The 27,671-nt window shown below is 31.5% G+C and overlaps 1 protein-coding gene across 2 annotated transcripts; it reads right to left on the reverse strand.

Moving 5' to 3' along the window:
- LOC128390278 (LIM/homeobox protein Lhx5-like) lies at positions 1-25,858 on the reverse strand. 2 transcript variants are annotated; one of them, XM_053349971.1, is made up of 4 exons: positions 25,170-25,853; positions 24,672-24,880; positions 10,652-11,214; positions 1-402 (listed from the first exon to the last, which is right to left on the reverse strand). In XM_053349971.1, exons 1-4 carry the CDS (start codon positions 25,343-25,345, stop codon positions 199-201), a joined length of 1,152 nt encoding a protein of 383 aa, XP_053205946.1. In that variant the 5' UTR covers positions 25,346-25,853; the 3' UTR covers positions 1-198. The 2 variants fall into 2 exon arrangements, with proteins under 2 accessions (XP_053205946.1, XP_053205947.1); XM_053349972.1 differs by lacking the exon at positions 1-402 and adding an exon at positions 8,143-8,397 and having other exon boundaries at positions 25,170-25,858.
- Between the last annotated feature and the right edge of the window lie 1,813 nt (positions 25,859-27,671).

Below are 27,671 nucleotides of genomic sequence, written 5' to 3' on the forward strand. Positions count from 1 at the left end.
TTGATTCTCTTAGTAGAATTTTTGTTTTTTTTTCTTTTACAATTTTCTGTTTCAAGTTTACATGGAGAAGAAAGAAAGCAGAGTTTTTGATAATCATGAGAATGATGAAATAATCATCATGGTCCATTTGAGAGAGAGAGAGTTAGAGAGAGAAAGTTAGAAAGAGAGAGACAGAGAGACACACTTTTGCTCTTTTATTTATAAATCGTAATGTTGACCTGAGTGTGAATGAGAATCAGAATCTGGATCAAAATTGGTCTGAATTTGATTATAATCAACAAAAGTTTTCCATGAATGATAACTTTGAACTTCTATTGGATGAGGAATCTCATGTTGAACTGGACTGGTTGCCACCAGTGGGACACCCTGCATGTTGGCGATACTCTGTAATTGTCTTCCATCCTAAAGGGTTAATAAGAAAAGGGAAGAAAGAAAAAATTCCAATAAAAATTCATTCAACGATAGAAACATTTCATTGCTGAAGATGAGGGATAATCTTCATTCTGGAATCAAAGGTGATGAGGATGGAGATGAATGAGAGAGGAAAATTGTTACATTTGCTATCTACTGGATTATGGATAAAAACAATATACAAGTTGTGCCTAAGTGTTTAGTTTATTTTCAAGAGGGCCGGTCACACACACACACTCTCTCTCTCTCTCAGAAAAACCCACCGAGACATCGTGACACCCTCTACATGAAGATACAATTAACAGATAATTGTAGTCTGATTAACTTCACCTTGGCGGTTTAATTGTTTATCAGTCTGATTAAAATGGGAATAAAAACAGGTAGACAAGTGCGACTTGAGAAAGCGATAATTTTTTTTTTGATTACCGATTAATATGATTGATTGTCGGAATCTTCATTCACCTCTCTCACTTACTCTCTCTCTCTCTCGCCGTCTCTTCCTGAATGATAACTCACTTCAGAGTAAAAGAACTTATCTCAAGTAGATGTTTGTTTTATTTTCCTTTCTCATTTCTTCTCGTAACTATCGGCTCATTTTCAAGGAAAAAAGCGCGACACAAAATCTTCAAAGGGCAAAAGGCTCGATTGTCGGTGGATTTTCATTCTCGCTCGAAACTTGTGTCTACCATCTTATCCCCTCTTCCCCTGAAACTCACTCAATCTCCATGTATTTGTCACAATAAATGTGAAAAGCTTGTTGAATCTAATCAGCCGCTCTCTCTCTCCCTATCTCTCTCATTGAGTGGCAATCACAAGAGTGTAAAGCTACTGTCATCCTTTTCCTCCTCATCTCCCTCTCTCTCATCCATTTTCATCTTTATTAATCACACCATCGTCATCTATTATATTCAGTCTTTACACTCAATTCAATCCAATTGAGAAACTCAAGATTATCTCAGCTCTCGTATGAAACTTATTCATGATAAAAATCATTAACCATCACCATTATTATTATTGTTATAACTACTGAATCTTTCAGTCAATTGATTCTGAATAAGAAATTGAGCTTTTTTTTCATCAAAATCATCGTATACATAAATTCATCATCATCATCATAATGATGATTAACTTGAGGTTTTTATAATAACAACGATAATAATAATAATATGCAACATCAGCATCAGAAATCATTTTCAATTTCATTAATATCTTTGTTGCCATTATCCCACCAGTGGGATAAGGTTGATGGCATAAGATTATTTTTCTTCATGTTGGAAACTTTATCATGGTGATTATTATTAATATTCACCAGTCTCTTGTATCTTAATGATAAAATTCAGTATAAGGTTAATAGTTTTCACTGTAATCATTTTTCCTCCCTGATCAATACCTTCAATCACTCAGACAGTCACCATCACCACACACACACTCAGCTCACTCGGTGTTACCATGGCAAAGAAAATCTTATCAGCAAAAGTCATGAATTGAGATTGAAAATTAAGAAAAATTCATTTTTCTTCAGATGAATTAGGTGAACGATTTGATAACAATCAAATAATACTTTTGATTTCATGGTGAAAATTGATCAGTTGAATCGATTCTCAGTCTCCATTGGTTAACTTGTACTCCAAATAATCAATTAATCATCTTGTTGTATAATCAAGATTGAAAAGTTTCTCATGTAGTGATTGGGTTAATTGTTTGGGTAAATACATGTTGATTGAGATGATAATCAATAAGGGAGAGCAAGACAGTTAATTAATTGTAGTTGTGAAAATTTTTCTCCGACAATTAATTACATAATCATGGTAACTATCATTATATTATATCGTGATACTAATCAATTATTACAATCAAATTAATCTTCAATAATCCTCAAAACTAATCCTGATAATCTGATCTAATGAAAGATGAAAAGTTGATTTGATTAGCAGTCATTAAATGATTAGAAACAGTAATCTAATAGGTTTCAATATAAGGATGACCACAAGAATTAAGAAATGATAATATTGTGATAAACTTTTGGTTGACTCAGATTTGACCAGGTAAATGGTCAAGGGAGAGAGAGAGAGAGAGAGACAATTATGATTATTATGACGATGATAAAGGGGAAAGAGAAAAAGAAACAAAAAATTGATATGATAAAATTAGAAGAAAACAAATGAATATATTGCGTGTTGTCGACACGTGACACGCATTACGCGCGTCAAAAAATATTCAATTGATAACATAAATTAAATGGTTGGTGTAGCTGCTCAAATAAGAGGAATAACTTTTAGGGTTTGGGTGGAGGAGGAAGAGGGAAAAGAAATGATCATTGAATTTCGGAGTAGACTAATTTTCTCATGCAGATAATAATAAACATCGATACACACACACCTCGAAATGTTTCACAGAATCGAGAGAGAGAGAGAGAGAGAGAGAGAGAGAGAGAGATCATCATCATTACATCAATTAGAATTATGTCTAAAGCTGAACGAGATGTTGGTGATGATGAGAGAGTGAGTGTGGTGGGTGATGGGGAGAGGATGAAATGGTTTATTTTCAATTAATATCTTCCCTTTAATTCATTGTTATTGTTGTTTTTTTTATCTTCTTCATGGTAACATAACAAACAAATATTATCTTCTTCTTCATCATCATACACACACTCAAGAGTTGGGATGATGATGAGGATGATGCACATATTTGGGATGCGGTTTAACACATTAGCCAATATTATGATGCAGATGATTCAATATCATCCACTGGTCATCCATGCACAAAAGGTTCATTGGCTGAAAATTGTAAATAATTACACTTTAGGTAAAATAAACTGATGTAAATAATCAAACAATCAAATCAATTTTTCATCTGATTTAGTAAATTGATTAGCACGTTTATTTATATATTATAATATGTGTGTGTGACAGTCAGAACTTATATTAGCACTCAACAAACAGATAAAATAAGATACGGTGACCATTGCATGATAAAGTTACTATCATCATCATCATGATATATGCTCACTGTATATATCAATTATTGCATTTGAAAAGTTACCTACAAATTGATATCATGTATATGAGAAAACTAAAAGTTTAAGATGATAACAGAAAATATTTGTAATTATAAAGTTTAAAAAGTTATTTCTCATTTCAAAGGCCAATTTGTTATCATCTTTGCATATTCATTACCAGAGGCGATTCATCATGAATCATATCCTCATCATCTTCATTATAACTGCTACCGGTTGAGTCGGTAATACATCATGTAGTAATCATCTTCATCTCACTATCTCTCTCTCTCTCTCTCTCTCTCTCTTGCTCTCACTCTCCTTCATCATATCACATTCAATTAGTTTCAAAATGAACAGATAATAGGAAAAGCTCACTTTTCCATCCGCATCTCTTTTTCAATGTGGATAGAAAAACAGAAAACAACATTAGCAGAAAAGTTTCAAGTACATTATCATTTGCAAAGATGCTATTTGAAGATGAGGAGAAAAAAGATCAAAAAAATGATGCTGTAAAGTTAGAGAGAGAGATGATAAAAAGTATTAATATGAAGCATAGAGAGAAACTGAGGAAGAAAAAAAATAAAACTTGAAGCATATTTTGTTACAGGGTAAAGATTATTCTCTCTCTTTCTCTCCTGGTGATGATAATGAAAATGAAGATGAGGACTGGGATGAGGATGAAGAGATGGTGATACAAAGGCGTTTGATATAGTCAAATACAATTAGACTAAACTACATTGTCTGGAAATTAGGTTAAACTGTGATTGACAAAATCTATTAGGATCTGAAGAGAAAGAGATGAAAAAACAGTTTCTTTTTCATCTTCTCATCTTCTCATCTGTTCATCATCTTCATTATGTGTATTTAGACTCTGATTGAGTTTTCTTCCTCTTTTCATCTTCATCTTCATCCTCATCCCTCTCTCCCTCACTCTATCTCAATCTTTTCAAAGCCTAAACTATTATACGAATGATAAATTGAATTAAATTAACTGATTGTAATAATGAAATAATAACATCGCTTGCGGCTCATTTAGTTTCAGTATCTTTTCATTATTCAGTTAATATAATATTTTTTCCCCTCATCAATTTGAATCATTTTGAATTTTTTTCCAATACAATTTAAGGTGTAATAGTGATTGATTTTATTATCATGATGATTTCATGAACAATTTATACATACCTCATGTAATAATTTGATTGTTAATTTGTAGTAATTGTTTAACTTGATTTGATATTTTCCCTTTAATTTGCTAATAACAGATTAACTTGATTCAGTAGACTCATGATGATGATTATTGATTATTTTCTTTATCACCTTTCAAATGATCATATTTCTTAATCATTTACTAATTGTAACTATGTGATAATATCGGTAAATTGTTTACGTTGACAATTTCATCTTTCATGTTGATAAAAACATGTTAATCAATTGGTATCAACAAATAAGAAGGTTAATCAGATATGATAAAGTTTAATTACATTTCTGATATATTAATTAGTTGATAGAGAAACAAATTCCAATATATATTCAAACGATTAATTAAGGTAAATCAATTAGTAGTTTTCTCTATCTTTCTAACTGAATTTCCTGTTTACCATGAGGGAAAATCAAGATTATCTCTGATCCATGAATGGATAGATAGTCTAACACATCATGGTGATGATGATGGTCTTCAGTAAGGTGATGATGTCTTACTTTTTTGCTTTGTTTTGACAAGAGGGTTTAGATTTATTGCCTCAGGGCTTTGTAGTTGCATATTCAAAATTCAGACTAGGAGATTATCGCTCTCTCTCTCTCTGCTCTCTCTTTCATAGTTTATGAAAATTTGTCCATTTGGGTGGACAATTGTTTCTGTGTAGTAAACAAAGCAACTTCCATAGTCTTTTGTCTAATAAGTTTGCATGGGTCAAGAAGGTCACGATTATTAAGATAAACAATCGAATAGCTGACAAAATGAAAGAGATGAAGATGAAGACGATGATGATTATGGAGGGAATGAGGAAGCTATTCACATTTTGAAATGTTTCTCTTTTGAATTTATCGAAATTAGTTAATTGCTCATTGATTCATTTGGTTTTCTATCATGCAGAGAAATCAGAAAATTCTCAATCGAATGGATAGAGATGAAAGAAAAATCTACCCTTTTCATCGTCATCTTTTTGAAGTTTAAAAAGTTGAAGACAATAAAACAATAACTGTCACCAAAAGATTCAACATATTAGTGTGAAAAGCTTTTGTCCAGTTTCTTCTTTACACTAAACCACAAGAAGCATTATCAAGGTAACATAGACAGAGACAATAAACCCGAAGCTAACGAAGATCGAGAATAGCCTTAGCGTCACATTGACTTTTTTCCGATCATGGAGACACAAAAAATGGACGAAGATCCGTCGCATATTATGGGCCGATAATGAGAGGGGAAAAAAGAAAAGTAAACATGAAAGAGATGAACGATACAGGAAAACCAACACTGGCCATCGGTCAGTAGCACAAAGTCTCAATAACAATCTTAAGCTTGGCCCTCAATGAGAAACTTTATCATGATGAGTAGCTCTCTCTCTCTGTCTTCATCTTTTTTCACACTTAACTGTGAATAGTTTGATGCGATCATTATCATCATCATCATCATCGTTAGGTCAGTGATGGTCAGTGGGCATCAACTATACGGTTTATTAACCAACTTAATGATGATATGAGCATCAAGATAATGATCATGATAAGCTCGAGATGTGGATGATTGGTCAGTTTAATATTGGCGGAGAAATAGACAATTTAATTATTTTTTTCTATCAAATTTTATTATCCTAACGATTGGTTAAAATATTTAAAAAGTTTTCGAGAAAAAAAAATTCCAATAGCTGAGCATTGAAACTTTGGCTTGACCAATTGAATTAGAAAGCAACAATTAATAAAAAAATATGAATCATTGAATGTTAATCATGATGAAAATGAATCAACAGTAATGATAATTACTAATTCTTATTGTCAAAGGATTACCGACACAATTTACTTATGATTAGAAGATTAATGATTAATGTTGATTATCAATCAATTAAATGATTATACAGAATCAATTTGATTATCAATGGTTATCAACAATCAAGTAATTGTAACTAATCAAGTTGATACTTTTACCAACATCATATATTTACAGTTAACTTTCATCATTCTCATCATCATCTAGAGGTGTCAACCTTCAAGAGGTCACACACTTGAATATCATTATTGGTTCAACTTATGCTGACCCTTTGCCTCAAGATTATCATCATCATGATAAAAGGACATTATTTGCTATGGTTGAACACAAAAGTTACTTTAAATTATCATAATTATCATTGATAACCTCAAAATGGTTAAGCCTGAAATTGTCATCCTATTGTCATCATCAATTCAAGGTCACGTGTCTCACAGTATAACCATCACAATAATCATCAGTTTGACAACAAGTAACATGATTTAATTCATTAAATATGATCCATAATGATGAACATGAGATTTTCCATGAAAAAAAAGAAGCACCAGAAAATATGATCGACATCATTTTCTTGATTCAATATTAACTCTATATCTTTTCATTTCTCAATCATTTTCCAATGGGATTCAATGTTGATTCATTTTCTTTATATCAATTTTTGCTTCATTGATTTCGTTGTTATTATCATCATTATTGTCATCATCATCATCATCTCTGTTTCTCCCACGCTCACTTTATATATAGTTCTGAAAGATTTTAGGAATAACCCTTTTCCGGTTACTCTTTTCTTCTTCCTCTTCCTTTTTCTTCTTTTCTCTTCTTTTCTCTCTCAAATTTGTCTTCTAACTGAATAGAAAAGATAATGCATCTTCTCATACACAGAATGATAAAGATGAGGCTGCGAGAGAGAGATAGAAGAGAGAGAGAGAGATCACTTTTATTTGAGAAAGTGGAAAAAGAAAGAGAGAAACTTTTTCTCCAGGCAAACATTAAAAACTCATTCACAAGTGAAGTTGGAGAGAGAGATATGGTCAGAGAGAAAGAAATAGGAAGACAATTGATAGAGGAAAAGATGAAATTAGATAGAAGAGGAAACGGAAACGCTACGAGGATTTGTAATAAATCTTTCAAGATGCAAGATAAAGAGAGAGAGAGAGAGAGAAAGTGAAAAGGGTAAAAGTGGATAATATTTGTTGTAATATCATGATGATGAAGGAGAAGATAAATAAAATTATAAAAAGCATCTAATGAGTTAGTAATGAGATATGAAATTAGAGCGAGAAAGATGATAATAATCATGATGATAAATTTGATAATGATGATAAAAGATGAAGTTTAGGATGATGATGATGATACCCGTGACAATGTTTTCCCTTTGCCGAGATGAGGCAAAAAAAATAACCAATAACTTTGGGAATACAATATAATATATCCGACATCATCATCATCATTATCAAATAAAAGTGGGAGGCAAGGGAGCAGAGTTACAAGAAGTCCCTTGTGTAATTGTCTTCCTGTTATTGTAACTGTTTTTTTTCATCATGAGTATTATCTAGAACCATGATAATATTATGAGAGAATCAAATTATCGACAAAATTTTTCAGATTTTCTTTTTCAATAGATACTCAATGGGTGGAGAGAGAGAGAGAGAAAGAGAGTTTAAAAGGCTGGTCAGACCTCGAAATGTACAAACATAGAATTAATTGTTTACCGAGGGAGAGAGAAGAAGAGAAAGGGAGACGATAGATTAATATGTTTCATGGTAAATTCCTCCCTTATGGTTGGAAAGGGTGGGGCTTTTATTGGGCGAATATTAAATAATATGAGAATTGAGAATGGATTATTTTTAGTCTTTGGTGAGAATCAAAACTTTTTTTCTGTTCTATTTGAACTTTTTGCTTTCGAAAAGAGAAACTTTCAAAATGAGTCTTCTTTTGATGGAGAGGGCCAGGAGGATGTAGAATTGATAATAGCTGACCAATGTTCTTGGGAGAAGGTTAACTTGATACACTAGAAAAAGAGAAAGATTCGAAAATATTAGATGAATGCTCGATAGAAAAGAAAAAAGAACAGAAAAAAAGATGAAAGAGAGAGAGAGAGAGAGAGAGAGAGAGAGAGAGAGAGAGATAAATGATATTCATTCCACGAACTCGTTGAAAATGATATTAGAAGAAATAATTTTGTTTCTTCTTTCACTATTCATGAGCAATTGAACTTATATTTTTCATGAGATTCTAAGTCACAATCATTATGATAATTTACTTAAACCCATAAACAGTAAACAAACTTCACTCGTGCACGTACTAAATACACACCCAAATAATTCACAAAGCTTGTTAATCTCATTTCAACCTCGAATCTGATAATTATTTAATGTTGATCGTGAGTAATAATTGATAATAGTAAAGTTTGGAGAAAACAAAAATCAGAATAAACAAATAGTCTGATAATTCAAGAGGTGAAATTCAAGAAAAATGAACAAAAAGAGAGAGAAAGAATATTATTCATGATATTACTATGAATTGTGAGAGATTCAATAATAATGTTCCAATTTAATTGAGATTATAACAATTTGCAAAGGTGAGTAAAAAGTGTCTACCATGAAGGATACGTTATGAATATTGATGAAGACAAAGATGATGATGATGATGAGAAGGGAGATTTTGTTCAGTCAAGTGATCATTTTAATTGATTCTCAATGAAAATAATTTTCTTGTTTTTTGTTTGGTCTCTGTGAATGAAAACAATGATAATTATGACAAAAGGTAAACCGTATCCATGTTGATATATATTCACTTGGATTATGATGCTGATAATGGACAATGTATTCAGCCTGTTGACCAATTTCACCTTGAAATCGGTCAACCATGTTAGAGAGAGAGAGAGAGAGAGAGAGAGAGAGAGAGAGAGAGAGAGTTGGAAAAAATAAACTAAAACTCTCACATTAAACTGACCATAATATTTTCATGAAACAGAAAAGTATAACATTTTCATCATAAACCCAACATCAAATCCCAGGTAAAGTAACTAACCCATGATAATTTATTAATATTAAAATAACGTATTGTATAGTTATGATTAGATGGGTAACAGAAAATAATAATAACAATATGATCATTAGATTAAATTGTTTGTGATTAACATGAGATTATAATTATGATCATAAACATAGTCGAAAGCTTATTGATTATCAATGTTGAAAGAAAAAAAATGAAAATTGAGGTAAAATTGAATAACTGTTAACAATTAACATCTCCAATGGTCAGTGTAGAATCTAAATTAGTATTAATCATGTCTACTAATCGTTTGAAAGGAAAAAGGTATTTAACTTGATGGTCATTCTCTTTGCTTTTTTTCTTTCTTTTTTTCTTTCTCTTGATGAATTCGATAGGAGTTGATGCCGATCTCTTCATCTTATTGGTCAAGGTTTTTACCGAGATTAAGATTGATAGAAATGGGGAGAGATTGGGTGGGGTTTGATGATTTTCTCTTCTTATTCTTTTTCTAAAGAGCTTTTAACATCATCTAACTTGATATCTTTCTTTTTTCTCTTCATCTTCTTTCGAATTTTTTTCTTCTTCATCATCATCTTCTCTTCCTCTGATAACAAAACCATTTTCGCACTTTTTTACTCTGTCTTTTATATTCAAACATTAACATCACTCTGATGATGGAGCTTTTTCCTTTCTCCTCATCTTTTATTTCTCTCTCTCTCTCTCTCTCTCTCTCTCTCTCTCTCTCTCTCTTTCTTTCTATGTTACCCTTTTCCTCATCCTGATCTTCATCCATCCATCGAACAGCATCTTCTTCCTTCCTACTGATACACTTCGTACTTTACATCAACACCAATGGTCGTTTATCCTAATGGTGTATTTGTCGTCATTGTAACAGATTTTATCTCTTCTTATCATCGTATCCCAATCCATTATGTAGACCAACAGTGGGCACAACAACAACAACAACAAGAGACACCAACACACGATGAAGACACATAAGCACTTACACACCATTACGAGTTAAATAGACTAATACCATTAATATGGTTCAATAGTCTTAACCTTTTGTATGGAAAACCAAGCAAAAGAAAAACTTTCATCTATTTACCTTTCATATAATATAATCCATAAGCATTAGTAATAACATAATCGACGACAACAACACTCACAATGACAAATCAATTTAGAAGAGGGAACAAAAAATCCCACTAAATCTTAGGTCATAAGGGATAAGCAAGTGGATTAAGGATTGGATTATGTTTGATTACCTTTTCTTGTTGTTGGATTTGTTTCATCATAATTTGTTTCTTTTTATCTTTACAACGTTTATTCTGGAACCAGACTCTTATCACACGAGCCGAAAGACCGGTCATATCGACGAGTCTCTCCTTAAGAAGTGCGTCCGGCCTTGGATTGGCATTATAACACGATCGAAGTGTCGTCAATTGCTTCTCATTTAAAACGGTTCTCACTCTTGTTGGTTTATGTTCAGATGATGAATTTGATTTATTATTATTATGATGATGGTGACCTGATCTAACTGAGGAATCACGTCGATGTCGAACTGTTTCATCTCCGTTAGGTGTTGTAACCAATGTGGTCGTCGATGAATCAGATAAATAAGGATGATTGGTGTTATCAAGTTGAAGATGTTGTTGTTGCTGTTGGGATGGTGGTTGGGCCGAGGCTTGAAGTTCGGGTGTCAAATGGTCTGATGTAAGTCTTTCCGATGTTGATGTGGGTACAGATGATAGGTCACTTTGACTCATTGACATACTATCGGGAGGAGTCATACTAATGTCAGGTTGCATTAATTCATCTTTAACAAGTGCTAAAAGGGAAAAAAACAAACAACAATTAGATTATCATGATTATCGTGATTACAATGAGAGTTAATCTAATAAATAGTTAAAGGGTTTTCGGTCAATGAATTGATGTTGATGGAAAAGTTTTTACTATCTCTCTCTCTCTCTCTCTCCCTCTCTTTCACTCTTTAAGCTCGATAATGATGATAAAAGTGATGCGGATCAAGATAATGATGATGATTTAAGTGATCGCACACTCACATTGATTAATTTAAACAGATTAGTGATCGTGATTTAATCCAGCAAAGTTTTTGCAAAAATCTTTCAACCATCAATGTTTATTGTTATTGATCACTGGTGGTCGATTAATTTTCATCAGCTTTTAATGATATAAAACTCTGATCATCATCATTATAATCAACATGATTAAAGGGATGATGATAATAGTGTTATAATCAAATTCAAGCATCTTAATGCTAATAAATTATCATTCAAGTTGATTAAGTTATAATAATTAGTAAATTCGTATCTAATATAATAATACATATCATAGTAATTGATGGTAAACAATTAAATCTAAATTTCATTGAGAGACAATTTCTATTTATATAATCAATCTAATCACAACAATTAGTTAAAGAAAATAAAAATGAACAGATAATAACCGTTTAAGTTGATTGTCCAGTTATCATTATCCTTTCCTTTTCCTCCTTCAGACTGGACACTACAAACCCTTTAATTGCTTCAGTCCGCAGCTAAATTTAAACGGGTAAGTTTTTAAAATACCCAATTAATTACTGATAATCATCATTCAATTCAATTCAATTAAATCAATTCTTTCCTTACAATAGAATGAAAAAAAAGTTCAATTCAATTCAAACAATTTCCATCGACATTAAAACCAATTCAACTGATTGATAAACTATCATCTCCTATCCATAGATATATTAATATATTGATATTCCTCAACATTGATTGTATTAATAACTGTAAATGTCAAAACTAAATTAAATGATGATTGAGTTGATAATAATGACAATAATAGAGTATTGATAAAATAGTGATAATAGTAAAGGTAAAGAAACATAAATGAATAATGTCAAGAGCATAATAGTGCCAATGTGTTTATCAAATAGTCTAACAATATTATCACAATTATAGTAATGTTATTATAAGAGGAGGATGTCAAATGTTATATTATTACCAGAGGAAAAAAAAAGTTTTACATCTCATCATCATCACCATCATCATCATCATCATCTTCAGAAAGTAAGAGGATAAATTTTTTGCTCCTCCATCAATTCAGGGCAAACTAAAAGAGGATGAGGATGGAGATGATGCTGAAAAAAAAGTAAACCTAAGTTTTTTCATCTTCTTCTTGGTAACTTGTTTATATAGTCAGAGAGAGAGAGAGAGATTTGATTGATGATAAAGATGAAGATGTGGATAAGGATGAGGATGATGAAGGTGTCTCATCATCTCATTGATGGTTATTTAATGTTTATAATATTTTCCTAAGCTAATTTTGAGTTTCATCTTCATCTTCTTGCTGAATTATCAATCAGATTCTGTGGGTGGAAATCAATTCATTGAATGAATTTTTTTTCCTCAAGGTTGACTTTTTATTCTGGATTAGATGTGGTTTTTATCATGTATTAAGAAATTGCTATGGAAAGGAAAGCTTTTCGTATTGAAAAGCGACATCGAGACTTTTTCCTTGGATTAACTTTGTTATTGTTATCTTCAGATTAGATACAAAGATTATCTTCATCTCGATATATATTTATTATTTATCATTAGCATCGATTTATATTTACTCTTGATAATCTCATTCACTTTCATTTACATCAAATAAAAACCCATTCAATTCATAAGGGATAGTTTTTTTTCCTGTTCATCAGAAAATGATAAAAATCTGATTGTATGTTTATCAGGGGAAAAAATCAATTATCTGTTAGTTTTATCAATCGTAAGCTAATCTTGATTGTCTCATTGTATTATGATTGATTATCGATACAAATGATTCATGATATGTAATATTTATCATGATTGTTTATCTAATATTTGGTGAATATTATTTATCTGCACATTGATGATAAGTTAAATGTTACAGTTTCAGGTTTTTCTTTTCTTAATCTCTATCATTTTCTTACATATATTTTTATCATGAAACTCATCAAGATTCATTAGAATCACGAACAAGAAAAAAGTACTAAAATACTAGTTCGAGATTATCAGATTTTCCACCTTTGATTATATTTCTCTCTCTCTCCAATTCATTGATTCCATGTTATACTTAATATCTCTCTCTCTCTCTCTCTCTCTCTCATCATGATAATTTCTCTCAACTATCTATCTCTTTTTTTTCTTGAGCTTCCATCATGAAAAGATATTCGATATACTAATATTTTTCCTTAGTTCATCATGTTATGGTTTGATAATCATTTCGTGTGAAAAATCATTGGATGATAATCATGAACTATACCCATGAAGAATCATGGAAAGAACGAGAGAGAGATAAGAAATATAAGAGAACTAGTAAGAAACATGAGAACCCGAATTACCTGAAAGATAATGAACAAATTGTTCTGAGTGAAAACTTCAAACCTTAAATTCTGTCTGTCTATTAATCACAATTAAAAGATAAACTATTCACCATAATCCAAATCGAATCAATTTTTCATTAATGTTGATAGAGAGAGAGAGAGAGAGAGAGAGAGAGAGAGAGAGAGAGAGAGACAAAAGTTATGACTCAATAAGATATCATTTCAACTAAATGGTCAATTATCATTCTGGTAAATTAAATGATCATGAAAGTTTCATGATTATTAAATTGTTTCATCATGAACCATTGTATTATCATTAAACTCTGGATGCGTGGCAAAAGACAATAAGTTAACATGAACACTGATATTTACCTGTAAATAAATTTCTCGACATCATCATCATTGATGCAAAGATGACAAAATATTTTTTAAAGTAAAAAAACTTTGATTTTAAAGTAATATGGTAAACAAATATCATGGAAATTCAGTAAGTTGAATGAAAGATCATTGTAATTACATGGTTTGCAATAATGAGAGAGGAGGAAGATGATTAATATCATCGGAATCGTTATTTTTTCTGCTTTTACTTTTAAATGATAAACATTGACGCCTATGGATCATTATTGGGGAGTTTACCTTTGATCATTTGTTTATCATCATCATAATCATCGTGATAATAGTTGTGATGATGATGATGATGATAAATATTGCGTGATAAGTAACTTGACTCAATATGATGATAATGATTAGGAAAACTGTTAAAAAAATGAAACACAAACTGTAAAGTTAAATGTAAATCAAATGAATTGGATTAAAAAACGTAAACATAATCAGTGAATCAATTGCAGATGTTAATTGTTGATGTTAATCATTTTGCTGTCTTTAAAACATAGTACAGAAAATATTGGTTACTTAATTGAGTTACGATAATCGGTGATCAAGTAAACAAGATAAATCATAATCTAAATCAACAATTAAATGCAAACAATCAATTCGTGCATCGTTTGTGTATATAAACATACACACGAGTCTATGGTAAAACAATTAACTTACAATCAACACTTTCCAGTGATTTACAAAACTACCAAACAATTAAATCAATCGAAACTTTTTTTCTTTCCCAAGTTCGAACCTTCAATTGTTGAGAAACTTTTCTCTTCAACTACAAATTAGAACTTTCTTTTCCTTCTTTTTCGTCGAAAATGATTAGATAATAACAATGGATTATCCTCGAGTTCTAGAATATATATTTTTCTCTAGACACACTTTCATCCATTCGCATTCACATTGGAAGGTATTAATTATCTATTTTTCTAATTTAAGGTTATATCATATTGTGATTTCGAAAACAATTTCATCAGATAAATCGAAAGGTTCAAAGGTAAAAAGAAGAGATATTTTCTGTTTATAAAGGATAATCTGAGGATAACTTTTCATTTCAATTTGCTTCTATTTCTCTGGACTAGATTGATGTTCATTAATCAGATGATAATTTGTGAACAATCAGATTGATGAGGCTCTATGATTGATTAATTATGGTTAATTAAGTTGTCGTTTTAATGGTTAATTGGATGATACATTGAGAGGAAAATGAATGTGTGTGTTTCTGGAGACTGGAGTTTGTTTTTCCTTTCGGTCTCCTCTGTTTTCCTATTGGAAATAATCTGATTTTCGAGGATGAATAATATCTTGAAAATCCTACTGACCAGAGGAAATTACATTTACTATTGTTAATGACATTAAAAGTCAATGGTCAGTTATTTTTCTCTTCTATCATCTTCCTCCCCTGTCACTTTTCTGACCCATGTCCATCTCTTTTCCTCGTCATTTCAACGGTATCTTTGTTTTCTCTCATTTCCTGGGTTATCCACAAAAATTATTCGACATCAATAGATGAGCGAATTTTCATCGAAATAGAAAAACATTCCATCGAAAAGCCTCCCCAGCCTCAGAGTTCTGTTTTTCTATCTTCTTCTTTTCTCTCTCTCTCTCTCTCTCTCTCTCTGCAACAGTTGAAATCCTCAGGACTCATCATCATCATCTCTCAAAGGAGCAATTCATTCATTCATTTTTCTTCTTTCATCTTTTTAATGTATCATTTTCCTACTAGAAGAAAATGAAGATAAAAAAGACAAGGCAAAAAGATGTTCTCTTCTCCATCCTCATCATCATTTTCCCCTCTTGACAATATAAACTGTTGATCATCATCATCATTATCAATGAATAGTGAGAGAGGTAAGTAGTTTCAAAGGAAGAGACAATGATGATGACGATAAAGATGAGGAGAAGCTGATGGAGCATAAGAGAATGTTGTAAAGGGCGATAAATACATAAAAGAGAGATGATGATGATGATGATGCGATCATCAATCAACAGCTAAAAGGACTTTCTCCCCTTCTCTCGCTCTCATAATGAACACTCTGTATCTTTATAGTGGTATATTCAATATGGATTGTCAAATGTGAGCCTTGTAATCAACAGACTCAGACCTCCTTAATGATCATCATCAAAATGATATTTTCTTGTTGTTTCAACCTCCCTTATCATCATAATCATCATCATCATCATCATCATGATAATAATCAACAATGGTCTCATCTCAAAAGGGAGTTGAAAAAAAAAGTTATCAGTTTAAGCTAACAACTCCCACCACTAACCATGAATATATAAATTATCAATGAAAATATTACAAGCATATTAAGGGATCAACATTAAATTAAAACCAAATGACAGTCGCAATTATCATTCATTAATCACAATTAAATCCATTGATTCAATTGTCGCGCTTCTGAACTTTGTTTTTTTTTCGTGAAAAAGAAAAAAAACTTTTTCGAATCTCCTTTTCTCTTTCTCTATCCAGGTAAATAAAGAGATCATTTTTTTTTCTTGCTTTAATGATGATCAATTTGTGCATCATTGATAAGTTATTGATATTTATCTTCGGCTGGACAAATGACCCAACTAATACTTTCACTTCTGACCACTGATGTTGTTGTTATTGACCATAAGCAGCATAAGAAAACAAAATAACAACAAAACAATATCAATGGTCAGAAAATATAAAGAGAGAGAGAGAGAGAGAGAGAGAGAGATGATAATGTTGAAGATGCAACAACAAAAGATTAGTAACCTTTTAAAATGACCTAAGGTCAGTCATGTTTAAAACGTAAAGAGTTTATTTTTGTTTCTCTTGGTCAACTGATTCAATTGAAAACAAGTAAATATCAACATGTAAATGTCCAGTCAACTGATTAAGTTGCTCAAGCCTTTAATAAACTGGACACGAAGCAATAACAACACAAAAAACAATCTAGAGATTGAAAAATTTTGTTCATTTGCTCACAAAAACGATTACAAATCATTATTAACAATATTGATGGTCAGTACAATCAAATAATAGGTGGACAATTGAATATACAGATTGAAAGACAACAAACATCATCATCAACAACAATTACAATAGAGAATCAAGTAAAAGCAGCAGCAACAACAACAACAATCAAAAGCCAACAATCAAGAATCAACAAAACTGTTTACATTTTGGTTAACAAAATTAACAGAGAGAAAAACAGTTTTCATCTCGAACTTGACCACTGGTCAATGATAATACCTTCAACTCTTTTAATAGCAGGGGAGGTAAAAACTTCACAATGAAAAATAAACAGTAAATCAGTAAATCAACATGATCAATCATTTTCAACTCTTTAATTAAACTAATCATAATTGTCAGAATGCTAATTAATCGTCATTCAATATTAATTGCGCTAAAAAAATTGGCTTAATCATTTCGAATGCTAATTGTTTACAAAGTTTTCTATGTGATTTATTTAATCAACAATCAGGAAACAATCAAAGTGTATAAACAGTAATGTTTAAATTGGAAACTAATGTTGATCTTATATATAATATTTACAATGGTAAATATTATATTATCTATCATGTGTATTAATACCTTCAATCGCTTATTATTATTTTTTTTTCATTCTATTCAACAGAAAGTGCTGACAATTGAAAAGTAAACAATTGATAATCATAGGAAAAACATTGCATTCACCTTTATCCACTTGAGAATCACCTTTTACCTCACCCTACACTTCACCCATTCCCCACCCTCTATCTCTTGAGTATGAACTTTATACTTTACACCAAAATCAAAGCAAAAAAGTTATTCAACTTTCAACATTATGATTAATCAAATAATCAAATTTATTTGTGATTTTTTTTTGCCTTTGAAATGATTATTTGGTTATGGTCTTTGAGATCGAAGTGACTCTAGAAACGGACCTGCGAACGGTAGATATGATCCCTCGAGAAATTTTTTTCGAATTTTTTCTCTCTCTCTCTCTCTGTCTTATTCTTCAGACTAATTAACATTTCTCTTAATCTTCTTAAAGGCTTTGTCAAAGATTAAAGGATTGACCATGGACTGGACACAGTAGATGATGAAGAGGATCATCATTATCATTATTACCTGAAGCTGTAAGTTACTGAACTGATGCTTCAAGGTAAAGATGAATTAGAGATAAAGATAAAGATGAAGATAAAAAGATGAAGGTGAAGATGATGAGGATGAGATGACCATTGGGATGAATTTTTGTCAAGTACTTGTGACCACTCTTTATGTTTACTCTTTCTGATGCTCATCTCTCTCTCTCTCGCTTGAAACTGTAACAATAATAAACTTCATCTTTCGTCTTCATCTTTTTCTATTCTCAAGCTTATCGGTTATATAGTTTATAACCTAATCTAGTCCAGTACTTTTTTCCCTCTGTCCAGTTATTGGTGTAAAGCAGAAGCAAATAACAAAATAATTGAGTCAATAAATAAGCGTCGGTAACAAGCGTGAGTTGACCTCGGAATTGGCTCATTTTGTGACCATCATTGCTTGTAAATAGTCTGCTAGTTATATGGAGGTTTTTTTTGTTGCCTTCCTCAAAAAGCTCAACCAGAAGCAGTGACACTAAAAATGAGCAGTAAAAATTGATGAGGATGAAGAGGATCAACTGAGGGGAGAGTCATTGTAGGGATGACGGTTGATAACGTTCTTGAGAATATGTGACCTCATCTCGACACTAGAACTCGATGCATTTTTTTTCTTCCTCTTCTATCAATCTTTGTACCTAAAATTTTGAAAAGAAGCCTTACAAAAGCGAAAAGAAGAGAGAAAACGAAATTCGAAAGTGACCATTGGAGAAACGAGGTCACCAAGAGAAATGAAAACATTCGAAATGGAATCAAAAAGTTCTAATCAATATCTAATTATCGTACAACAGAAAACATGATGGAAGACAAAATTTTGTGACACGTTCAACTTTTCCACTCCATCATCAATACCCTATCCCCATCACCATCTCTCATTTTCCCTCATGAAAATGTTACATGTTCATTTCCATGAAACTTTTACCCCTGTGATTAGATACTAGGGAGAGACAGAGAGAGGAAAAAATTACATTATATCATTTCTAGGCCTTGAATTTTTACCTTGATACTTTTTTTTACTCTGTAATTCATCAGCATACACATACATATTACACTTTCAACTGATCATCATCATCAACATCATCCCTGTCAAGTTGACAACCTTTTCCTTTTCAGTCTTCCTCATCATTTTCATCTTCCGTGCAATCAGCCAGTCAGTCAGTCAGTCAGTGTTCATCTCTCTCTCTCTTGGTCTCTCTCTCTCTTTCCATCTATCTATCAAATACTATGGTCCCTTCATCATCCTCATCCTCCATCATCTTCAGTATTAAACATCAGTCATTCACGTGATGAGGCCACGGTTAGAAAGTCTATTGATCGATATGACAAAGTCACGGAACAGTTACTTAGAACTTTTTTCTTCTTCTTCTCCTCCTTTTCGAACTCAATTCAATAATATCTACATATACACATACCGTTTATATCTTCATGCTGATTTGTCAAACATCATCTCGGAATATAATCATCATCAAGAACATTATTATTATCATTTCATTGTCTTTCAATCTTTTTACTGTTTTCTAATTTTATATTTACTCTCTTTGGTTTTCTTTGAATCTTTTTTCTCTTTCTCTGTAGCATTGACATTGGACTTTTACCCAAAATAAACATCTCGAACCAATGGAAATAATTACGAACAACATTCTAGACTCTTGATAGTTTCTTCATCTTCTTATGTTTACCTAATCTCTATTTAATCTGTGTATTCAACTTTTTTTTATGCTTTTTCTTTCCTTGCCCTCAGGTAATATTGATTATTCAATAATATTCATTGGCATTCATATGGCATTAAAAAGAAAGATAAATCCTATTCATTGGTTTAGAAATAAAATAAACAACCATCAGAGATTGACTTGTAATCGATTTGCAATGTTTACTTTGTGTTCTGAAGGCGAAGGGAAAATCTTCTGAATAAAATGTTACAGAATAGAGAAAAAAAAATCATATACAATGAAAGAAAAAGCAAAAACAAAGTAACCAGAATCTAAGATTCTGATATTTTATTTTATTCTACCAATGGATAGAATATGAAAATTTCATTTTCTATCCATCGGATAATAATAATATTCAGATAGGATATTCTTTTTCTTCCTCTGTCTCTTTCTTTCTCCGGTTACTCATGATACTTTCAATTCACATGGGGAAATCTTCATGTACACATACGAATTCATGTATTTTACTCAATGGTATTTATTTATCAGCTTAGAAACAAAAACAAAGTTGAATGTAAATAGAAAATCATTTCCTGAAATATTCAACTTTCTTTTGAAATATTAATCAACAATTCGATTCCTATGTTACTCAAGTTTTATTTCTCTTCTCGACTTCTAGAGAAAATGTTTTGAATTTGACAAGTTTGCGTTTTCCTTTGAAATGGAAAAACGTTTCCAAATAATCAGAGCGAAAGCCAGAGAGAGAGAGAGAGAGAGAGAGAGAGAGAGAGAGAGAGAGAGATAAATTCCATACAACTTGAATTCTCACTTCAATCTATATAATGTATCTTTTCATTCAGAATAATCAGATAATATGAATGAAGATAATCATCCATAATCTCTCTCACTGTGATGATATATGTATTTTTCCTCCACTTGAATAAAAAAATTTTCTCACCAAAAAGAAAAACTTTTTTCAACTCAGATCCTGCAGAATAGCCTGAGGTGTTATTAAGATGATGTAGACAGTGGATATATTAATACATTAATAGTTTATAAACATCTTCATCTCGGATCATGATGACAGGGATGATAATATAACTAGAAGGCATCGATATTAATAAATTAACAAATATCATAACTGAGATTATTTGGTGCACGTTAAGGCCAATCGAAAATGAGAAAAGCGGCTTAAAGTGAGAGTGAGAGAGAGAGAGAAAGTGGGGGTGATGGAATGTTTTTCTTGGATATTTCTGATACTATAAATAGATTTTCCTCTGTACTAATTAATCAAATTTCAACATAATTAGCGATTAATTTGATCCAATTAGGCTAACGTGTTGAAGAGTAAAAAATTGAAATTATCGTTGGTCAAGAAAGATGGAGAGAGATTTAGAGATCTCAGGTAATTATTGGTCAGTGAGAGATGTTTAGGTCATCATTCATGGAAGAAGGAAACAAAATTCCTCAGGAAGATAGAAAATAATCTGACGCAAATGATAATGAATAAATTATTAGTTCTGCAAGAATCATTATCAAAGGCAAGAAAAGGTAGTTAACGTAAAAATAGAAACACTTGATAGGAAAATAAGATTAGTAAAGTTGAAAAGGAACAAAATTGTTATATTAGCCACAATTAAGAATCAATTATTATCAAGACGATTTTTATTATCGATATTGGAGAAAAAGTTTGTAGACAGAAGTCAAGTATTCGGTTTAAGAAAAAGAGAGAGAGAGATGACGGTCAATGCATAGATTGGAGGGTCAAAAGCAGTCTAGAGAGAGAAAGAGAGAGAGAGGTGGATAAGGATAAGGATAAGAGGAGATGAGGATACAGATCCTATGGAAGATGCTGAGTAACTGATAACTTATGAAGGAAAAGCTTGTTAACTTTGATATGATACATAAGATGTTGTAAATTTTTTGTTTCTACTTGCAGATGATGAAGACTAGATATTGAGGAAATTGTCATCTTGATAAAAATTCTCTTTTAGATACTCTCTCTCTCTCTCTCTTCTCTGATGAAAATATCACCTCTTTATTTCCCTCAATTTACAATTTTTGCCTAGAAAATGTTATAATCGTTATCTTCATCTTCCAAGCTCTTGTCTCGCTTTCATCCTTCAGCTGATTCATTGTTTCCATCTGCATCCTTGATAAAAATACTTTTGACCATTGGTCATTTGAGATTGATATTAAATAAGCCAAACATCATAATTATAATTTATTGCGATTTAATTTTAATTACAGCTTGTTGAAATGATTCAAATTGAGCATCATGATAGTAAAATAGTTTTAAATATTTTATTGCTTCAACTGAACTTTCTCAATCTATCATTTCAAATGGAAAGTTATTCATGAGATTATATTGAGAACTTTTTTTTCATGAATGAAAGTTAATGATATTTACTAGAGAGAGAGAGAGAGAGAGAGAGAGAGAGAGAATCGTAAATGATTCTGATGAAGATTCTCTCAATGGTGATAACATGAATATTAAAGGAGGGAGATGAAGAGGTTGAGGTGGTGTGATTTTGATCATGATGGTGATGAAGAATTGAAACTGATACTGTATAGTTTCTAGTTCACCATGAAGATGAAACTGAGAACCTTTAATGTTATTGAGAAGAGAAAATCAGTAAAAGGGCGGAGATTCTGCAAGAAGATGATGGGAGGTTCCTGGTTCTAAGATGAGAGTAAATCCCTTTGAGAAAATAAGAAAGAAAGAGAGAAGAAGATGAAAAGGAGGAGATTATGTAAGTCTTTCTCTCTTTCTTTTCTGTAATAGATGACAAAAAGTAAGAGAAGATAAAAGAGACTCGAAAGGTTGGTCTCTAAGACTCTGATAGGCTGAGAATCGATAGAATTTTCAACTTGATAATATTCTATTCATCGTATTTATCTCTCTCTCTCTCCCTTCTCACCATCTTCATCATCTTAGACTCTTGAACAATATCTGAGGTTAGAATAGAATAGAAAAAAAATTCTTAACCTGAAAACCGAAAAAAGAATAAAAAAATAGAAAAATTCTCACTGAACATTGATTAAAGTTTCGCAAAGAAAAACAATGTAACAGTTACAATTTATTTGATTACCTGTTCAGTTAATTACTGTTTATATCTAATTTTTAGTTGATTATTTCACTCGTGGGTGTGTAAGAGTGTAAGGGTTTAGTGGACATTTGACCAACATGGTGGAAATGAGAGTAATTCTTACTCTCTCTCTCTTTTTCTCAATGGAAAAATATTATTAACATAATGATATTTACTATTGATCTAATCATTAGTGTGAAAAGGTAAAGGTATCAAAATGATTATCACTTTATGATTTAGTTAATGATGTTAACTAATGTTAATTGATCAACTTGAAGCTTAATATATTGTAGTGTTTACAATGTGATACAAATGAGAAATCTAATTACTATTATGGGCTTGACCATCGTCATTAGCCATCAAATGGACATAATAATGTAACAATTATCTTTCCAAAGGTAATCTAAACTTTTTTAATTTTCCAACCAAATTATCATCTAGAACCATTGAATTGTATTAATCCCCCAATCATTTCAATTAGATTGTTAACTTTTAATCACAATCGGTAAATCATAATTACTTTGAAAATCTTTCAACCAAAAATTGAAAAAGGAAATGATAGTTGATTGTTACAATTAAATATACATACATATGTAATGTTAACTAATCATATATTGATATTTGAGTGTTTGAAACAATTAAATAAAGGAACCAAATTATTCATCTAATATCATTAACTTGGAAACTTTAATCATAATTAGACTTGTTCAACTGACAATATAAAAGTTAATCAAACTAATTTTGTTATGATTTAAAATGTACAAATTTAAAGTATTCGTAACAATTAAAGTGATTATAATTTAGGGAAACAATTAACTGGTGATGAAATCAAATTTCACATGTAACCTTATGACAGAATACAGTCTGTCCCAGATGACCATTCAACCGAGTGACCATTGGATTAGTAAAAAATAAAAAAAGAAATCCGAATGTAACATATGAAAGCTTAGGGGTGGGATGAAGAGAGTGGTGTGTGTGTGTGTGTGTGTGGGGGGTGAGTGGGTGGTGAAACTATCGAATGAAAAAAAGAAAAGTTCTAATAAAAGTCGAATTGTTTTTTTTTCTCTTTCTATTTTCCATTTTTTTCGCTTAAACAAACTACAGATGATCAGTGTGATGAGGATGATGAAATTTGATGCTAATCAAACTCAAATTATTTGCTTGTGTGTGTGAGCACAAGAGAGACACACACACACAACATCAATGGTGGAAAGATTGAGGGTGAAAGTGGATAAGGTGAGGAGGGTAAATTGTTGGTCATAACGTAAACAAAAGTCTCATATTTTTGTTGTTCACAATTAAATAAACCATTGGAAAACCTTTAGCACGCTTAATATTAATAATCAACATCATCTTCACCCATAATAATCATTTTTGCGACTCTTCAATTCTCAAAACCTCAGAAATATATATGCGTACTTATGAGTGTGTCTCTCTCTCTGTATAACTGATTGTGTGTTCATATATTTACTCAATATTATGTATATTTGTAGGCTCATCATGTATTAGCATGAATATGTATTCATAAGTGTGAGAGTCTTTTCAGGTGAGCAAACAATTAGAATTTGGATTTTAAGTGTTCAAATTGAGATGTTATTTTATTTTTTTTTCTCTCATTCTCATTCTCTTTTTCTTATTTATTCATTGTAAAGGATGCGGATCATTTTAGGAAGAAAAAAATTATGAGGAGGATGAAGAGAAGAGAATTTCATCTTACCTTGACTATGATGTCTCGATGTAAGGTAATCACTTTTACAGAGAAGTCGATCATCATCTAATATGTAAAGTGTATCTCCGGTTGACAATTCTCTGTGACAATCGACACAAGTGAAACAAGGAATATGATAAACTTTGTTTCGAGCCCATCGAACATAATCTTCAGGTAGAATCCCTTGGTCACATCCAGCGCATTTGGTACCAAAGCGTCTAAAGGTCAACATCAACATGGACACAGAGTGTGTGCGTGAGAGAGTGACAGAGATAAACACAAACGAAGAAAAAAAAATTATAAGAAAATATCCAGAAAGAGTATTGAACATTTCGAGATGATGATTCGATTGGATTGGAAAATCGTTCAGAGGAATAAAAAAAGACAAAGTCAAGGAAAAGACAAACGCTGATATAATGACCACACACATACGAACACATGGAATGTGTCATGATGATGACCAGTTAAACTGACTGGACAATAGAAATGATAATTTGAAAAACTTACTTGAAAAAATCTTGTTTACAAAATAATTTACCATCACGAGTGTAACATTTACCAGTTAATGAACTTTTACAATCAAAACAAATGACACAATGAATGTGCCAGGTAACGTCCAGTATTTTGTCCAGGTAACGGTCTTTAATGGGTAGATCACAACCTGCACAGGAAACCATCTTCATGATGATAACGATGATGGACCAAAGCCCATAAAAAACAATACGATGACGATGATGATGATGATTTGGTAGACCCAGAGACGATATTCAATATGATGATGAAATATATACACACAATGACACCAACGTATCAGCTGATTTGATGTAAAAAAAAATTAGACCAAAACAAAAATGAAGGTAAACAAAAAAAATCCAATAACACAATCAGCTGATTCACTTAAATTATTTTGATCATATTAAGTAAAAAAAAAACAAAACAAAACCTCAGGTAATTAAAAATGATCCTCTCATTTAATGGTAAACTTGATCAACTAAGATGCTGATGTTGATGTTGTTGATGTTGTTGTTGTTGATGTTGATGTTATTGTCGTGATGATTATGGTGATGATGAGTGGTGAATGAGATGTCACAATTAAGGAAAGAGTGAGAGAAAGTTAATTTAAACTCTCAGTGCCAAAGTTTCAACAATCAACTAACTATCAACTTGTTTCAATCGCGCTTCTAGTTACCAATACGAATGCGTGAAGAAATAAAGTTATCACGCCTCAGTCGAATCCATTTAGCCAATCAGAGCAGGAGGAGAAGGTGGAGTTTATCTTCATGTTTATCTTCATCATCATCAACATCAACACCAACACCATCATCATCCTCATCCTCATCTTCTTCTTCATCATCATCATTGATAATATTTTCTCATCTTAACTTTTTTCCCTTCCCTCATCCATTGTTGATAAAATATGTGCCAATGATGTAAACATGATTACCTGATAATCTGATCCTTTTATCTTAATCTGATTTCTTTGTTGATTCTAACTTGATATTAATCAAATAATTACTTTAAATCAACTGATTAGTAAACAAGGGTTAATTGTTGTTGTAACACAATTAATTTTACATCGCAATTAAAAATGATTCAATTGTCTTAATAGCTTTTGTAATATGAGTTTTGAACAAAAAAAAGTTTTCAATGTTTCATTTTTGCTAAGCTGATGAAATTTGATGATTATTGTTAATCCATTTGGTTTTGATTATCATTGGTGTTGATTATTGTTTAATATGATTTGCAAGTGATTAACTTGGATTATCCCTTGAGATATATTTACTTAAAGATTAGATAATCTCTCTCTCTCTCTCTCTCTCTCTCTCTCTCTCTCTCTCTCTCTCATTTTCCTCTGCAAGGTTACCCCACCTGAAGTGATTTAATTGTGATTAAACAATTGAAGGAAACTTTATTTTCTTATCACAATTAGATTGACAAACTATTACAAGAGCAATTATCTTTAGTTAGATGATTACAATTTATGCAAACTCTATGCAACAATTAACAATCATCAACATCACTTTTACCTGTCCAATAAGTAAGAAAAAAAAATCAATCAAATATTTTTCAGATTTACCTTTGAATTTTATCAAAACAATTATAATCACCTTGCAACCGTTGTAAGGTAAAGGTCAAGACAACAATCAAATTGCAGTTAATCAATTAACAAATAGCTAGAAAATAATTAAACTAATCATCATATTATGTTAACATTGTGATAAACGTCAAAAAGAACAAAAAAAAGTTCTATTTACCTTTAAAAATTGATTTCAGTTAATCACAAGAATAGATTGTTACAAATCATCATTATCACCTTTCTCTCTCTCTCTCACTTATTATCATCATCATCTTGCCTCATCATCTTCATCTTCATCATCTTTCTTCAAACTGAATTGAGTGACAAATTACTGGTTCCAACCCGCTGACCTTTCATCTCACTCCCAGTGACTTTCTAGCTCGTGGTCAATTATCATTACATTATCATCATCGATGGCCTGTTATCTTTATGTTAAAACATCAACCCACTGACCACCCCCTTCATCCTAAACACCAACATCAACAACAACGAAAAATTCACCTTCAACCCAACCCCTTTGTGTGTCCACCTCCCGCTATGAATAGACGACTTGTAAAATCGCTTGTCAAAAGTTTTATTCGTTTTCTTTTCTCTTCTTCTTCTCTTCATCATCTTTAGTTTCTCTATTCTTCTTGTGTCTTACATCTTCATCTTCCAACTTGTTATTACATCAACCACCTCCACCTCCTCCATATCATCTTCATCTTCATCCTTGTCTTTTCTCTCTCTCTCTCCATTGTATCTTCATCATCTTCTTCATCACCAGTATCTTACTTGATTGCTGCTAATCCAAAATAATACAAGAAGCACAATTGAACTTGGTAACTTCTTTTTTCTGATGATGATAATGATGATAAGTTGACAGAGTTTCTCTACCTTCATCTTTCCCTCCCTCCCTTTTCATCTTCATCTTCTTCTATCATCATTTCTCA

This window comes from Panonychus citri, unplaced genomic scaffold (genome assembly GCF_014898815.1).
Source record: "Panonychus citri isolate SS breed McGregor unplaced genomic scaffold, ASM1489881v1 Contig00117, whole genome shotgun sequence".
Taxonomy (NCBI): domain Eukaryota; kingdom Metazoa; phylum Arthropoda; class Arachnida; order Trombidiformes; family Tetranychidae; genus Panonychus; species Panonychus citri.